The sequence below is a fragment of the Scophthalmus maximus genome, chromosome 1 (assembly GCF_022379125.1).
Source record: "Scophthalmus maximus strain ysfricsl-2021 chromosome 1, ASM2237912v1, whole genome shotgun sequence".
NCBI lineage: Eukaryota > Metazoa > Chordata > Actinopteri > Pleuronectiformes > Scophthalmidae > Scophthalmus > Scophthalmus maximus.
The window spans coordinates 8,815,001-8,828,644 of NC_061515.1; the positions used below are offsets into that span (position 1 = coordinate 8,815,001).

Consider the following 13,644-nt stretch of genomic DNA (forward strand, 5'->3'; position numbering starts at 1 on the left):
TCCCCCACTGACTCCCAAGTCCTGAACCTTCTCCTCAGTTTTTCCTCATGTTCGAAAATGAGATGGTTGGCCTCGCACCGCCACACAACTCGCTCTATTTCAGTCCCTATCATAGATTATATAAAAACATATAAGTAGTCACCGGTTCCTGAAAGTGAAGCCAATGTGTAGTCGGCTAAACCTTGTATTCTCTCGAAAGACTAGCAGGGGGCGAAAAAATTTGAGTTTCTATGGAGGTCTATGAGAAAATGACCGTACGACTGTCTGCGTCGGTTGATCTGGGTCAAATTGGTCACACAGTAAACATAAACTACTTAATTTTAAAAGGATTGACATTCATCTGTTTCAGTTTCAGGATCAGCAAATGGGAATGAAGTGAATTAAAAGCATAACTAGAATCATCAAATGGGGTTAACCCTGAGGTCGTCCAAGTGCTTAATAGTCTAAATAAACAAACTAAAGGGGTGTTACAGTTAATCACGCCCCGCGCGATGCCCGCAGGCAAACTGGGATGGATTGAGTACAGAACTGACCTTTTGCCTTGAGTACAGACACCATGTGTTTTTCAAAGCAGTTCATCACAATCGAAGTCAGAGCCTCGGGTCTATAATCATTATTTTCAGTCAGGCAATGTTTCTTTGGAGTTGGAATAACGATGGACTTTCTGTTCCAGGGGGCAGGCACAGTGTGTGTGAGTCCTGACTGGGCACCAGGCTGGAGATGGCTCTTCTGCACTATCCAAGTAAGTAAGGACAGATGTAATTCACAGTGATTTCACAAAAGAGTAATCATTGCTCAAAGCTGGCTGACTTAACATCATAAAGGGAATTTAAAGCTTATACCAGAATATTCTAAGGACAGAGAGAGAAGATGAGCAGCAGAAGAAGAAAACAAAGAGAGGACCCAGATAAAGCAGAAGAGGTGTGAATCAGCATATTCTCTTTTCTCTCACCTCCCTGTTACATTGAAACACAAAACGAAGCAGTGGTACAGTAATGGAACTGGAAAATTGGCGGGCAGACAAACACACAAACGCTTAAACTGTTATGGCAGTTCTTAAACATGCTCTGCAAGATAATGTGGGGCGTAGATGAGGCTATCAGCATTTTGGCTGACTCAGCTGTCTTTGACCAGCATCTGAAATTGTGCAAAAAGTGTATGCTCGCTTATACATCTTTGAACGTGTATGGGTGTGTGTACGGTGCGATTTTGTGCATGAAATTTTCTGTCAGAACCTATGCACACAGACAGTGTGTGTATATTCCCTGATGGAACAAATTGCTCATTTAACTCTACAATAAAGTTTGTTCCTTCTGTTCACACTCCCTCTCGTGTCACGTTAAATCCAGAGATGACCACACCTCAGGCACAGACTAGGTTTTGTGTGGGGGGAAAAAAAATGTGCAAACAAGTTTCATTACGGCTGGAGACTGGTGGCTGGTAAATTTCTGAAGCAGCAGACACGACAGAAGGTTAGTTCCATATTTCTATCCCGGGTGTTTGTATAGAAACAGTGATAGTGAGTTGTGTCTTGGACACACCTGCAGTGTTGACAGAGATCTCAAAACATAATGACTTGACTTTTGTTGTTCAGACGTGGAGAATATCCTGGTTCTATGTAACCAAAAATGTTCAGTTTGACTGTGCATGTACACCTTGTACTTGTACATGTTTTCACGCTCTCCTTGAAAACATAATCTACTTTGGTGTAGAATTGATATCTGTGATCCTAATCAAGATAAGCAGAACCAATTCTGAACCTGCCGCAACAAAGATGTGGGCCTGCAGTTAAATGGAACCTGCTTGAAGCAAACTGTTGGGAGTTGATATTCAAAACTACTGGAGATAAAGGTACAACAATCCTCCAATCAAATTTCACTTGGCTGTGTTAAGATTTTGACCTCTATCTGGATTAAACATAAAGTTGTTTATCATCAAAGCAACAAATACAAACAGCAGAATACCTTATCAGCCACATAAGACCACCTCAGCTCCAGTGGCTCCGTATCTAACCTTGAAGCAATCACATTTATTTCTTCCTTCTGCTTTAGTTTCTCCATTATTTATTTGTTCTTCTCTCCGACAATTTATTTGGAAACAGCTTTATAACTGCACGGATGAATGAATTGACGGTGAATTTTCAATTCCACTGAAATATTGTGGATTACTGTAAACTAGAAAGCAGCAAAAGCACTGGAGCAAATTTCCTGAGTGTACGTTTTTACAGGGCACAAGGACAGCTTTTAGTGCTCGCGGTCATTTTAATTGTGAGGCACTTAGTCAATTGGGAGGCGCATAAAGTACACATACACTTCTGGAGTTAAACTAAAGATAACTTTAATTTCTCCTCGCTGTCTCTCGTGTTTGTCTCCATATTCTTCTGTTATATTTCTCTATGATGTTGTTTCTCTGAGTGTGTGTTTGTGCGTCTCTGTGTACGCGAGTGCTTTGTCAAGAAGTGATAGATCCTGCTTGGTATCCCTGCTTTCACATGTGGTGTCTTCATATGGTAATCCCATTATAACGGACACACAAACACCCATGCGCACACTATCATCCTGTCTAAATGGGGATGAAGACTTCCTCTGGCCAGGCAGTCTTCTGCATCTGTTCCCTCCCTCAACGCGGTCATGTTCTCCAACGGGAGGACAGAAAACAATGGAGAGAACAAAAGGCACTGACAATGATGGACAGCTATTCCCTGACATTTTAAGAGTTGAGATAAAGGCAGACAGGGAGTTGGTGGGCTGGTGTTAGTTTGTCTTCAGCAGAAATCCACTGACAGTCCCAGTAAAGAAACTACACAATAGCACTCTACAGCAAAAATGAATACATAAAAAAAAGTTTAACAAATCCACTAATTCAAACTGTAACATAACAATGAACGCAAATGCCCATTTCCATTAGCGCCCTAAATACACCTACTGAACAGTGTAGCTAATTCAAACAACACGTCGGTGAAGACAAAAGAATTGATTATCATTCGGCAAGTTGCTGTCATTATTTTGTGTCGGCTAATGGTGTTGATTTTTCATGCCAAAGTGTTTCTGCAATGTAAATTAGTAATTTGCTGGACCTGCTGGGTCCAAATCAATTTTATTACTTATTCCGCACAGGCATTTGCAACACTACTTATTTCTTCTTTTTTTTTTCCAAAAAAAAAAAAAAATGTCATCAAGTGAGCAGACAAACTGTCTTTCACTGAGGGCGCTTCATCAGAATTCGCCATTTACATCCAGTCAGACTAATTTGATACATAATTTACATAAAAATATTTGAATACAATCCCAGTGATTGAGGGACATCTGAAATGTCTTTGTCAGAGAATTGGTTGAAAGGACAAAGAATAGGAAAATAAAAGGACAATGATACTGACTCTCGTGGTCCACTGGTGATTGGAAATAACTAATAACTAAATGACTGAAACTACCACTGAACATAAATGTGGTAAAAGTGACATTTTCATTGTCTATCTGCTTTTTCATTATTATGTTCTTGTTGTGCAATTGTGCATTACAATAAAACCTGTACCCGCTGCGTTTACTGTTTTTCATTTTTGAGATCATTATGAAATAGAATTTATAAATGATTATTGAGTGTATAAAAGGAGAGGTCTTAAAGGGTGATGAAATCTGCTGTTTCCCTCCCACTCTGCAAATTCCACTACTTTAAAAAAAGGAGAGGGTGAAATGAGAACAGTGGAGAGTGGGAGGGAGAGAGAGAGAACAGGGGGGAAGACTCATCACCTGCACACACAGACACGTCACAGCAGTGCTGACAGGTCAAGAGAAAAAAAAAACCAGCACAAGAGCCACTGGATAACCGCCGAACAGGCTCCACACCTTCGAAAACATCAAAACTCACTACACCTTCCTTATTGTTTTTTTGTCCCTTTCCCAGCGGCTTCCTGCTCCCTCCGTCCCCTTCTGCTCTGCAGCAGATCTGAATATTTATCTGAAACGCTACAGCCCAAAACTTGGAATGAGGTTTTGTCAGTGTGAACCTGATGTGTAATTCAAACCGGTAAATGTAGTCGCAGTGGGGGACAGTCTCTCTGAGGCGAACAATGACTTTCAAGTCCGTGTTAAAGTGCTTCTAGCTCTGAAATGAGCTTTACAATCTACTGCAGTAGCACCGACTGCATTTTGACCAGCAGCTCAAAACCTCTATGCACACTTCAAGGATATGAAACAGAAGCAAGACCATTTTGTAGGAACATAGCCATCACCAATTAATCTGTTTTATCATTTACCTCTTACAGTTGACCAATCAAACGTCTTCGACACACGTACTGTAAATTGAAGACTGACCTTGTGGAAGCTGCCATGAAAGATCTTTTTGATTTCTGTGTCTTCAAAGGTAACAGTCTGGAAGTCTCCTCTGTAGTCATAGTTGAAGAACGTCAAGGTCTTTCTGGAGTCTGTGAGGGGGTCAGAGGGTAGAAGAGGTTAAAATGAATGTTCAATTCAAGCCTATTTTGCCCTGCACATACTATTCTCTCGGTCAAATGCTGTAAGACTCCAGTAGAGAGCTCAGTTCAGTGAACCACATGTGGTGGACAGTATATTAGCAGTTCTTTGTGCTCCTCCGTGGCTGCTGCAAAATATTAATTTTACTCTTGGTGAAATGCAAATTTCCTAGGGTGTACTTTCAACTTTTAAATTTAAAAGAAAAATTCAATTTTAGTCAATTCTGATAAGGACATGAAATATTTTATTTTACTTTTATTTCCTCACCAAGCACTGGCAACCATCAGAGAGCAAGAACATAAACCCAACCTATACTAATAATACATATGATATTAGAGAATCATGAGTTTGTAACATCTAAATGAAAACTAATCAAAGAGACTTGTTTTAGCCCATGAAACATTCCTCCTTAAGTAGTGACTCTTCTGATGTGGATGTTTGTTTTTTAGAGCTTTCAGGAACAGTGAAATATACTTAACCAAACCCAAAATACGAAACAATTTGTTCCGCCCGTTTTCTTGCCGCTTCAGCTGTGTCAGGGTCGCCGGGGAAAAGCCCAAAAGCCAGAATGCAACTTCCTCCAGCTACTCCTGGGGTCCCCGAGATCATCAAGGACAGCTGGAGACATAATCTCCGCAGCAGGTCAGGGGTCTACTCTGGGTCTCCTCCAAGTCAGAGGGGTCAAAAACACCTCTAAACACGGATGTCTGGGGTGAGGTCACCTAGTGTGCAGTGTTTCTGTGAGATGAAGCTTATGACACCGTCAATATTATCTTCCCATCTGTTTTGGCATTAAAAAAAAAAACAGAGAAGAGCTCTGGCATCTATTTTGACTACAATATACAAAGAAAGCTTTGCCCATTATGGATCAAAAATGTCTCTCTTCTAAAGTCTACTCATTGATGAATGTTATTTTACTGGAGAAAAAAGCGCAGAAACCTTTTACTGTGATCTGTTATGATTCAGGTGAAGCAAAAAAAAAAAAAATTCAAAGAAGCGAAAACGTGTGTTATTCAAACTCACTGTCCAGGATTAGTCCCACCAATGGCTCGTTGACTTTGTTGAGGATTTCCCACAATGCAAAGGGCTCTTGCGGGGTCTCCGGAAGTAGACGGAGCATCATTGAAATGGTGTAGTCAGAGGGTAAACCCTCAGGGTGGAGGTACCTGGTACACACACACACGTACACACACACACACACACAAACACACGCGCACACACACACACACACACACACACACACACACACAAACACACACAGAGCAAGCTTAGCTGTGCCCTACAGACATGTACTCTATGTCCTTGGTGTCTTTTCCAAAGTGTCTCTTTCAGCTGAAGTGAAGACGTTTAAACTTCTTTCACTGCCTCAGACTCTTAAGAATGTTCACCACTTTTTGATCAGCAAGCCTGGACTTTTTTTGTGCACTTGCCTCCATGCACTTCAAATCGTAGCTACAACTTTGCAGAGCACTCATCAATGTCGCTTTCCACAAACTGAACAATCACATAACAGGAAGCTGTAAAAAAAGGAAAAGGATACAAAGCAAGAAAAAGCTCCTCAAATGACAACATCACAGAAGGAAAGACCTTGCGATAGCACAGTTGAAGACACTGAAAGCTGCTGTTAAGTTTTTGTATGCATTTGTTTTATACTGTATTTGAATATTTCCCTCTAGTAAAGTGCTACATACACTTTAATGCTTTTAACTTACATATGCAATTATCTCTGAGGATGTTTTTCAATCTTCCAGCTTCTGTAAATGCTGTAATATCTGTTAATTAAGTGTTCATGTTATAAATCAGCAATTTGAAACCCACTTGAAATGTATATGGTGAAATCTTAATCATACTGGAGGTTATTTTAAAGTGTTTGGGGTAATATATCTCTGTTGCCCAGCTGAATCATTGCTAATGATAATAATTGTGTATCACAGTAGAAAGAATAAAGAGTCTGTTCCCTGAGAAACATTACAGGGCCTTAACTGTTAAGAACATTTTCAAATGCGCAACTGAGATGCAATTTATACAGGCTGTGATTATTGCAGAAAAAAAGGCCTGGAAAAGGGAATGATTTGAAATTGACAATTTGCTTTTTTTTTGCATGAGATGGCAGGAGGAATTACAGGGATTTTCATATATTACTGCACTAATCTGTTTCATTAAATTTTCTTGTCGGAACAGCATTTTCTAAAAGTTTAAAGGCTTTCTAAATGCATAAAAATGTATATTTCCAAGTGAAATATCTAGTGTGCATACACTGTATTTACATTAAGTCATCAGATTAATCTGGCTTCCATATAAAGAACTAAAAGCTTTACTTCAAAAATCATTCTGGTAGTGGGAAGAAATAATTAAACCCAGATATCACACAATATCACTATTTATGGTTGTTGGCACTGGGGACCGGCACTGTTTTCAGAAACTTGGTGATAACATAACAACACAGCCCTGGTGCTATGAGTGGGACTTGAACCCCTGTGTACTAAAAGACAATCCAAAAAAAGATAAAGGGGAAATCTCTGACATGTCAGCTTTCATGTTAGGTCCCCAGCAGTTTTCTATCAGCCAGAGACTTATACAGCATTCACTGAATTAAATAATAATAATGATGATGTATGCTTTTAATAACAGAGGGGTATGCCATGTAGAAGACATTATGAATGACTGGTTTACTGGTACTATGAATCTTACTAGTGGAATTAATTATACAACAGAACTTTTTACTTCTTACAATATAATGTGTGGGACAATGATTGCTTTTCGCTATTAATAACCTTGTGAAATTTTAATCGTCCCATGCATCTCTTGCAAAAGAGACTTTGATGTCATTGACACTTGAACATAGAAAACTAGATAAACCGTCAACTGCTCTATGTGCCAATACAGCAGAACACACAGGCGACCTTGTGAACATAACATAGTGATTCATTCAATTTGTGTCTAATACCACAGACCTGCAATACATCTTACTAAATCTACAATGGTTGTAGTGGTCAGTTTTTCTTGAAAAGGTTTTTTAAATGGTTTACACTCATTTTGGCGACTGTAGTTTGGCGCTGTTGAAAATATGTTTTGTGCCTCACTAACAGAAATGGCCCGATCTTGTCTATGATACGCCTTTGTATTATTTGTCAACTGAAACAGAAGTGTGTGGTCACTTGCTGTGGTCACTCACTTGGTGGGCTGCGACACCAGAGCATCACGGTGTAACCTGTAACAGGGGAAGCTGTTGAATGACCCCGGCTCGAGAGAAACTCCAGGTATGATGCTGTACTCCTTCTCTACCAGGCCAAACATCTCCATCATACGGAAACCTGCAATAGTCAAATCATCATCATCATCATCATCATCATCAGTTCTCCACTCAGGGGTTTAATGTAGAGGATGGGCTGGTGAGAGTCTTGTAGTGTCCATTTTTCATGTCATTTGCACCTCATACCTGCCATTGTGTTACCACTCATCAAAACAGATGGACAAGCTGAAAGACAGAAACAGAATCTGTGACTCTTTCATGTGTAAAATATAAAATGTTAAACTTTTAAATAAATCCCCCTTTCTTTGCCTTATTCCATTCATCATTCTCCATGTTTCTGGAGTCCTTTCTCAATCTTCCTTTTAGCTTCTTTTACTCTGTCTCTGTCTGCATGTGACTTGCCTGAAATCTATTTTCCTCCTGAACTCTTACCCTCTCTCTGTCTTACACATTCGGTGGTGTTACTCACTGGCAGTGGCAGCCTCGCAGACAAAGGTAATAAGCTGTTCTTCTATCTTCTTCACAGCATCCAAATCGTCCACAAAAAAGACGTGTCTATCGCTGGGCTTGCTGGCGATATTCACCAGCTCTCCGTAGTCCGCATCCGCAAAGCCAATGGCAAAGATGATATAACCTGAGAATGGAATTTAAAAGGAGCATTCATTGCATATTTAACTCAATATAAATGATTTAATGGCCTTAAACAATGGAACACATGATTAGAGTTATGGATTTCCATATGGATGAAGAGAAAAGGTGACAGCATGTAACAGTAAAATGTGACGTACAGTTCTTGTCTGTTACCTGTACCAACCTTACCTTATCAATGTCAATAAATCTCATACTGTAAATGCACTGTCACATAAACTACAAGTGATTTTATTTCTGTGTTTGTTCTATAAAACACTCACCCTCCATCTGCATCTCTTTGGACACTTTGTTGACATCATCTTGCGAACGTCCATCAGTGAGGACGACCAGCACTTTAGGAACGCCCCTTCTGGCCCCGGTCTCTAGAGTGAAAATTGTCTCTTTCACGTGTTTGATGGCCCGACCTGACGGAGGACGAATAGAAAACACTTGTATTTTGAACAGCCAAACCAATGGGTGCTACTGTACTTTGGCATGTCTCGACCATACATCCATTTGTACTAACGGAATTTGGATGTGTTTCTTTTCTACCTCGCAACTCCTCGGTTTCTTTTCCCTTTAGTTTGTGTAGAACTGTAAGTTTTGTTATATGACACAAAGAAAGCATGGAGTCTTTTCCTGCAGTGCACTAAAGTTACACTTGTGTTGGCTGATTGACATAATCTGTTTCCAATGTACTGCACGATCATTGGCTCTTTCACAGTGGCTAGTAACATCCAGACATGTTATTGCAGGTGTACGACATGGATATAAAACCTGACACTTATCCCCCTTCTGCTCTTACCAATGCTGTTTTCTGACACGGCTCCTTGGTTGCTGTTATAAAGATTAAATGTCTGTGTATTTGGCTGAGGGGGCGTTAGCTCACTCTGCAGAATACTCTGAGCTGTTTCATGAACTTTTCTTGCCAGTCCCCTAGTAAAATTTCTGGATAATGTCCGAGTGAGTCCATGTGAGAATACAGAAGGAACTTTTCTCGAAAATTACCAGCGAGTGAGTGTCCTGCCTCCTGCATGCTCCACCCAGATGATAGAGAATGTTGCAGAAATGCTTGTGTTGATATGAACACGTCTGACTCGGACAATCTCCTGCTGTGTTCATTATATATGAAAGGCAAAATCCGGCAAAAGTCTGGACCCAATTTTCCAGACATTGCCTATCTGAAAACAACTTTTTTCAGTGGGGCTGACATTTTGTAACAGTGCAACGTTTCAATCAATCCATGCACATACATCTTTTTCCCAAGTGTGGCTGGATGCCGGCAAATTTTCTGAAGCAAGAATGAGCTCAATCTAAGAAATGTTCTCTCCCCCATGGAGGTGAATGCTCAACACCTTTTCTAAAATATGAATGTACTTACTATTTATAAACATTTTATTATGAATTCCTCCACTGACATGAATAAAATACATTATTGAGCCCATAATTATTACATGACAATGACTGACCTATAATCTCCTGGAACAAGAAGTGTTCATTTGCATATAAAATAAAGAAAACAGACAATGTTCTATGTATTTAAATGAGATCCAAACATGGAGAGAGGTGAAAGACGAAGATTGAAACGCTCAAATCCAGTCTGTACAAAAAAAGAGTAAAAAATGTGGAGGTCAATTGCTGATGGACTTAATCAGTCAATAAAATCTGTCCTGGCAGCTTTAAAAGGTTTCAAGACCCACCCACAACAAGCGACCCAGATGGTGTCAATGCGTATTTGTCAGTGGATTTAATGATCCCACATGTGTATAATTGTTTTTAAGGCCTTTCAAGTTAAAAAAAATTAAAATAATTCAAAACAGTGAGAATATGAACAAGGTGAAATCAACAGCATTCTGCTCAAGTATCCAGTATTTTCATTAAATTTACATGATCCTGACCTCTGAGCAGACAAAGGATCGCCATGATTTTACAAAGTTTGAGTTAAAGTCACTCATAAAAACAGGACAACAGTGACTTGCAAAGTGTCCTTCATGACTTTAATTGATCTGAACTGCTAAGGACTTCACACCTCCTGCATATATGCAACACCATGTGTACAAATATGCTCATTTTCTGAATGCTAACCAATATGATGCAGTCTCCCGATTGACATCACACACAAATAAGTCATTTCTACTTAATGTCAATATTTGCATACTGTCCATCGTGATTTGCATTGATAATTCATATGGCTCATCTTCTCATCTCCAACTGACCTTTCCAAAAAATTACATGGACAATCACTGCCATTAATCCTCTCGACTCCTTTTGTCCTTTTACACTTTCCCCTCTCCCTTGTGTTTTCAAGAGTGTACTGTAGTTATTGAGAGAGGACAATCAGGGAACTTTTATAATCCTTATTGTTCAGAAGTTTGGGTTACTTCACCTTTCAGTAGCAACCAAGGTGCAACCCACCGTGACGTCACACATTAGTTTGTGAACTGCAGGTTTAAAGGGGCAGTAGGGGATTCTAAAGCAATACACGTTTTGTAAAAATCAGCAAATATTTGCTCGCCATCTGTTAGCTGTCGCTTTTGTGTGTGCGCCGAAAATAAATCCGGTTTTCGGTGCAGCCCAGGCTGCGTAAATAGAAAACAAAAAAATGGTGTGGTCCGCACCACAAAACACTACGAGTGCAGTTTGAAAACATCACTCGTCGACATCTTAAGAGACTTGCTGGCAGGTGGCACAGCAACTCTGTGGTCTGCCCTAGATGTTGGTGCGTCGGACTCCCATAGGACCCGGGTGCGTGGCCCGGCCAGAGCAATGAATTCCCAACAACAACAAAGAGAGAAACAAGCTTTCTGCCCCCTTTAAAGCCCCTTTAAAGCCTCGAGTATAGCATTTTGACCAGCGGCATCTTTTTTTTTTGCAACCTGATGTAGGAGTGGGGGTTGGATCTGACTGAGAGTTCGTCCACTGTGCGCCCACCTACAACAGAGCTCTCTGGAGGCTAATAAATCAACTGAAATACAGTGTAATAATTGTGCATAATGATTTTTTGCAGATTATTTTCTCATTACTCCCTGTTTTGAATATCATATGAAGCAGAACAATGCAAATGGTCTTGCATTTGACAAATCACTTACTGTAGATGCAGGAGTGTGTGGCCTAAAGAGCTCTATGTGTCTCCCATTTCCCAACCAAAACGAAACCCTTAGACAACATCTTTGCCATCTCCTCCTCCCACAGTTTTATTTTTCTTTCTATTTTTTTACGAAACTGTCAGTGGTGAAAAATGTGGTGAGAGCTTGGCCTGTAATGTGTTGTGTTGTCAGATATCTTCCAGTGATACATCTATTTCTACACTGTCCTCTGATCACGCCGGGCGAGACTGGAATTACAGCAGCTAGCCAGGCATGAAGTGAGTCACAGGACAGAGCAGAGGCAAGGGAGAGGGGGAGGAGGGGCTCAGTGGGTGGCGGGGGAAGGAAGGGAAGAACAGGTAAGAGGGCAGAAAGAGAGTGGGGGTAAAAGTGAAAAAGAGGGAAAGGGAAGAGAAAAGAAAAAAATAGATCTGTCAGAGAAGGAAGATGAGAGAATGTATGAAAAGAGGTTGAGAAAGAACATGTCTAGTTGAAACGCCAGTCATCGATCAGCGATCCATCACTTTGCGTGTGTGAAATAATCCATGTCAGTTTGGCTTTGGCCTCCTGTCTGGCAACAGTTGTCTTAATGTCAAATGGAGTCAGATGGAGAAACATATTGAGAATAAGGAAACAGTACGAGACTAAAAGAAATAGTTGAAATAATCTCTCCTCTTAATAGAATACAAAGCCTGGGTGAAATATATTGAAATATTAGACTTTCCCCCCTGTGTAGTTGAAATCTTAATGACAAGGAAAATATTGTCATATTCTCTCTGGGTGATAATGAACAGAGTCATAAAATCCTCCCCAAAAATTGGATAATCAAATGCATTGCTGAAAATATAATATTGACTTTGAATGGGGCTTTATTTTATAGTCAGAGAAACACATTCATGGGCCATTCATTTGTTCGTGAACACATAAAAGTCTCATAAATTTAGTGAGAGCCTCAAACAACCGCATTACTACAGTTGATACAGGAAGAAGTCAATCACGCTGCTAAAGAAAAATCATTGAAGGAAAACCACATCCCGAATAATCTAATGTGTGAATATATTATTGAACAGTTACGGATTAGAAGTAACACTACTTTACATACTGTAAATCAGGTTGTCCCAATGGAGACACACATACACACACACACACACACACACACACACTAAAGTATATGTACAGTATATACAGGGATAAAGACTATTACAGCAGCTACATTAAATCAATCATTCACGGAGCCAGCCAGAGGCTCACTAATGCCTTAATGAATAAATGCATAAGGAAAAAGCCAAATCCCAGAATATAAGCACTCAACATGCCCATCCCTCACATTCATGGGCGAGGGTACTCAACTGACTGTAGACTTTTAAAGGAGGTAGCTTCTTTTATACACTATTTTGTAAAATGGGTTGTAAAGAGGCTTATGACTGGACGTTTCCTTGCCTTTTTTTCCTTTATTTTCCTCTGCAGTGCCACTGAGCAAGAAACTCAGTAGCAGCTCTGTGGCTAACTGTCTGAGATGGTAAGGTTAGAGGGAATGTAGCAGGTTGCAACCTACTTTCTGATTTACAATGTAATGTCTTTCAAAAAAAATTCTCCTCGATACTTTACGTGTGGTTTTGCGTATCTAAAAAAATCTGATCTCAATGTGTTTATGCTTGACCTTGAGGTTATTGGACAAAGGATGTAAAGTAGTAGTAAAGTTTTAAGCGAGGTGGTTTCTTGTTGGCTTCTACATATATATCTGCCAGAGTTTAAGGTTTAAAGAGGCAGAAGGCTACAGCCTGTTATTTGAGGGCTTCGGTGGATTTGGACTTTCCTTAAACACAAGCCTCCGTCCTAAAAGCCAGAAAAACTCGTCTACCACCCAATGGACCAGATAAGTAACATGTAAGTAAGCAGGTTTGGGTACTGCCTCTAGAAGTACTGTATGTTACTCAGTGAGTGTTTCCCTGTAAAGTTATATCAAAACTAAAACTTGGGAAAAAAATCCTCATTAATCAAAACAAGGAATTAATCTCCACCTTTGTCTGAAGCAGCAGTAATGACAACATTTTAACATAGAAATGAATAACAGACATGTTTTTGAATATATATAGGAACTTTATATACAGCCTGGAGAATAGGCACTATGTTTGCAGTATTGAAAAAGATTCATTCTAAGTTAATTTAAACAGGTTTCCACCTGTTAAACTATAAGACAGTAAAG

General features: G+C 39.9%; 1 protein-coding gene across 8 annotated transcripts in view; it reads right to left on the minus strand.

Moving 5' to 3' along the window:
• Nucleotides 1-13,644, minus strand: part of col14a1a (collagen, type XIV, alpha 1a) — a 107,986-nt gene that overhangs the window by 33,536 nt on the left and 60,806 nt on the right. For all 8 annotated transcript variants that reach the window (XM_035643844.2, XM_035635877.2, XM_047332685.1 and 5 more), the window contains 6 exons: nucleotides 8,634-8,777; nucleotides 8,192-8,356; nucleotides 7,909-7,947; nucleotides 7,645-7,783; nucleotides 5,493-5,635; nucleotides 4,311-4,420 (listed from right to left, as the gene is read on the minus strand). In XM_035643844.2, the coding sequence (XP_035499737.2) occupies nucleotides 4,311-4,420; nucleotides 5,493-5,635; nucleotides 7,645-7,783; nucleotides 7,909-7,947; nucleotides 8,192-8,356; nucleotides 8,634-8,777 (740 nt within the window). The remainder of the gene's footprint in view (nucleotides 1-4,310; nucleotides 4,421-5,492; nucleotides 5,636-7,644; nucleotides 7,784-7,908; nucleotides 7,948-8,191; nucleotides 8,357-8,633; nucleotides 8,778-13,644) is intronic.